Source organism: Rhincodon typus, chromosome 44 (genome assembly GCF_021869965.1).
Source record: "Rhincodon typus isolate 14 chromosome 44, sRhiTyp1.1, whole genome shotgun sequence".
NCBI classification, from domain to species: Eukaryota; Metazoa; Chordata; class Chondrichthyes; order Orectolobiformes; family Rhincodontidae; genus Rhincodon; species Rhincodon typus.
In genome coordinates, this window is record NC_063375.1 from 454424 (window position 1) to 457844 (window position 3421).

Genomic DNA, 3421 nt, shown 5'->3' on the forward strand with positions numbered 1-3421 from the left:
AGAGGCTGGGAATATTGTGGCGAGTAACTCCCCTCCTGACTCCTCAAAGCCTGTCCCACCATCTACAAGGCACAACTCAGGAGTGTGATGGAATACTCCCCACTTGCCTGGATGGGTGCAGCCCCAACACTTAAGAAGCTTGACACCATCCAGGATAAAGCAGGCCGCTTGATTGGCACCACATCCACAAGCATCCACTCCGTCCACCACCGACACTCAGTAGCAGCAGTGTGTACCATCTACAAGATGCACTGCAGAAATTCCCCAGAGATGCTCAGACAGCACCTCCCAAACCCACAATCATTTCCATCTCAAAGGACAAGGGCATCAGACATATGGGAACACCACCACCTTCAACTTCCCCTCCAAGCCACTCACCATCCTGACTTGGAAATAGATCACCGTTCCTTCACTGTCACTGGGTCAAAATCCTGGAATTCCCTCCCAAATGGCATTGTGGGTCAACCTACAGCAGGTGGACTGCAGCGGTTCAAGAAGGCAGCTCACCACCACCTTCTCAAGGGGCAACTAGGGACAGGGCAAGAAATGCTGGGTCCAGCCAGTCACGTCCACATCCCACAAATGAATAAAATAAAACATCCCACCCAGCTACCCTGCATTTCCCATGGCCAATCCACCCTAACCTGCACACCTTTGGACGATGCCAAGAAGACAGAACACCTGGAGAAATTGCAAACTCCACACAGACCGTCTCCTGAGGCTGGAATCGAACCCAGGTCCCTAGTGCTGTGAGGCAGCAGTGCTAACCGCTGAGCCACCGTGCTGCCCCTTGGTTTTTGGCTAGGATTCTACTAACTCAAGTGGGTTGCAAAAGGCCCAGTACAAAGACAAATCCTTCCGGCTTTTACAGACCAATCCTGATGCAAAGCCACCTCTCATGTGGATTTTATCTGGATGCCATGGATAGGTTTTTAAATCTTTTAGGAACTTTCTGCTTTACCTTGAGAAGAGTCCGAGACAGAAAAGGCTGCAGATCTCCTCGAGTCTCTGACAGCCTCTGGTCGGGATAATCCAAGTTGGTCGCTTGGTGCCAGGCACCCAGTGTCCTTGTGCAGAGTCAGGGGAGTGTAAGCTGGTACGGACGATCTAGTGCCATAGTCCCACTGGGAACCACCACCTCTGCTGCTGCTGAAGCTGTCAAAACTGGGTCGAGACGGAAAGCTGTTGACACCACCTCCAGCATCGATGGAGCTTTCCTCGCTCTCTACGGGCTGGCACAGCCTGCTGCAGGAGGAGAGGGAGTGCACCAGGCAACAGTCACTGGGTCCATGCTCCGCTAGCGACGGGTACACAGAGGGTCCGGGGCGGGTCTGCGAGCAGCTGGGGGGCAGCGGCTGGTGTAACTGCGAACCGAATCTGTACGTGTCCTCCACGGGACTGAGCGAGGTGCTTCGCAATCTCTCTGCCAGGGTGTCCACGGGGTCCGGCCCCCCACCGAGCCGACAGCCGGCAGGATCAGGCGGACCTCCAGCTGGGCCTGAGGCCTGGCCAAGATCCCTCAGAGCCTTCAGCTGTTCGTAAACCTGCGGGAGGGAAAGGAACGTGAGGCACTGCCCATCGGGTACTGTTCCCCACCCCTCCAACAACGCCCCCTCCCCGTCTCTGCCGCCCCCTCCGACCCCCGCCCCGTCTCTGCCGCCCCCTCCGACCCCCGCACCCCGTCTCTGCCGCACGCCCCCTTCCCGCCCCTACACCCTTCCCCGTCTGTGTCACCTCCTCTGGCCCCCTTTGAGAGGTGCTCCACAAAACCCAGCCTCTTGGACGAACCTCATGGCCGGGGTGTGGCGGGGGAGTGGTGGTGGAGGGGGAAGGTTGTCTGACGAAACAGCCTGTAGTTTGGCTTTAGGTGTGAACAGACTTCCTGACCCTGCCCTGGGGCAGTGTTTAAATACAGACCACAGCTGCCACGCTGTGAAAGCGAGGGAGATTTCTAGAGGTGGTTGTTGTGTTTAAAAACACACCGAAAGGCCGGGGTGTGGGGGGTTTTTGGGGAGTGACTGCTCTCGTTACCTTGGTCATTTTCGGTCTCTTCTTTCTCCGATGCTCTAGGCACTGACAGGCCAGAGAGCAGAGGTGTAGGGGCAGGCGGCCTGGGCACACTCCTGCCTTCCCGTCCAGGTGGCTGCAGATCCGAGCAGCGGCCCGCATGCTCTGCCCCTCAGCCTCATCGTCATCCTCCTTGACAAGATCCTTCTGCAGGGCAGGAAGACAGCCTCAGGGCGGTGCATTACACGCTCAAGACGGAGCCTCCCACCCCTCGGTAAAGGGGTGGCACACGAGGGCAGGACTGACTTGAATCACTGAGCACTCCCAGCAATGTGGCTAACCGTACAGACCAGCGATACCCACCACGTACTGCACGGAAACAGACCCTTCGGTCCAACCCGTCCATGCTGACTCAGATATCCTAAATTAACCCAGTCCCATTTGGCCCATATCCCTCTAAACCCTTCCTATTCATGTCCCCATCCAGATGCCTTTTAAATGTTGTAAACATACCAGCCCCCACCATTTCCTCTGGCAGCTCGTTCCACACACGCACTACCCTCTGCGTGAAAAAGTTGCCCCTCAGGTCCCTTTCCCCCTCTCACCTTAAACCTATTCCCCTCTAGTTTTGGACTCCCCACCCCTGGGGGAAAAGACCTTGGCTATTCACCCTGTCCATGCCCCATGTGGTTTTATAAAACTCAGCCTCCGATGCTCCAGGGAAAATAGCCCCAGCCTACTCTATAGCTCAAACCCTCCAACCCTTGTCAATCTTTTCTGAAGCCTTTCAAGTTTCACAACATCGTTCCTATAGCCAGTCCTTCATCCTCACCTCCCAGGGGCAGTCAGTAAACGTACTGTTTCTGTTTGAGGGACTGTTCTGGCGAAGGGGCAGATACCTCTGGCTGGGTTACCCTACACCACCGCTCCCCCCCACCCCTCCAAAAACCTGACAAAGTGGGGGGAGGGGGGGCAGCACCTCCAGCCAGCTGTTACCATCACTACACCCCCACCCCCATCCCCCGAAACAACAGGGAGGCCAGGCAGAACCTGGACTCACCAGGTACTTGGAGCTGGCTGATCTGTCACTCTCCAGGGCTTTGCGTCCAGTCAGGATCTCCAACAGGACCTGTCGAGGAATGAGGGAGGAGGAAAAGGGAAGAGGTCACTCGGAAAAGTGTTTATGACACTGGCGTAACGTCACTGAGAAGGAGGACTGCACAGCGACACAGATCGGAGAGCAGGGGGAGGCCATTCAGTCCCTCAATCATTAGCACCACAACTGATCAGACTGCCCTTCCTCTCTACACTAACTCCCACCCCCAAGGCAAGTCCTCACACCACCAACAACTTCCACCCCACTCCCTGCCCTCCCCACACACACACACACACACACACACACACACACACACAC

At 56.3% G+C, this 3421-nt stretch overlaps 1 protein-coding gene across 4 annotated transcripts in view; it reads right to left on the reverse strand.

Annotated features, from left to right (window-relative positions):
* Window positions 1–3421, reverse strand: part of LOC109924573 (interleukin-1 receptor-associated kinase 1-like) — a 24690-nt gene that overhangs the window by 9632 nt on the left and 11637 nt on the right. For all 4 annotated transcript variants that reach the window (XM_048619820.1, XM_048619821.1, XM_048619819.1 and 1 more), the window contains 3 exons: window positions 3068–3136; window positions 2032–2214; window positions 962–1544 (listed from right to left, as the gene is read on the reverse strand). In XM_048619820.1, coding sequence (XP_048475777.1) covers window positions 962–1544; window positions 2032–2214; window positions 3068–3136 — 835 coding nt within the window. The remainder of the gene's footprint in view (window positions 1–961; window positions 1545–2031; window positions 2215–3067; window positions 3137–3421) is intronic.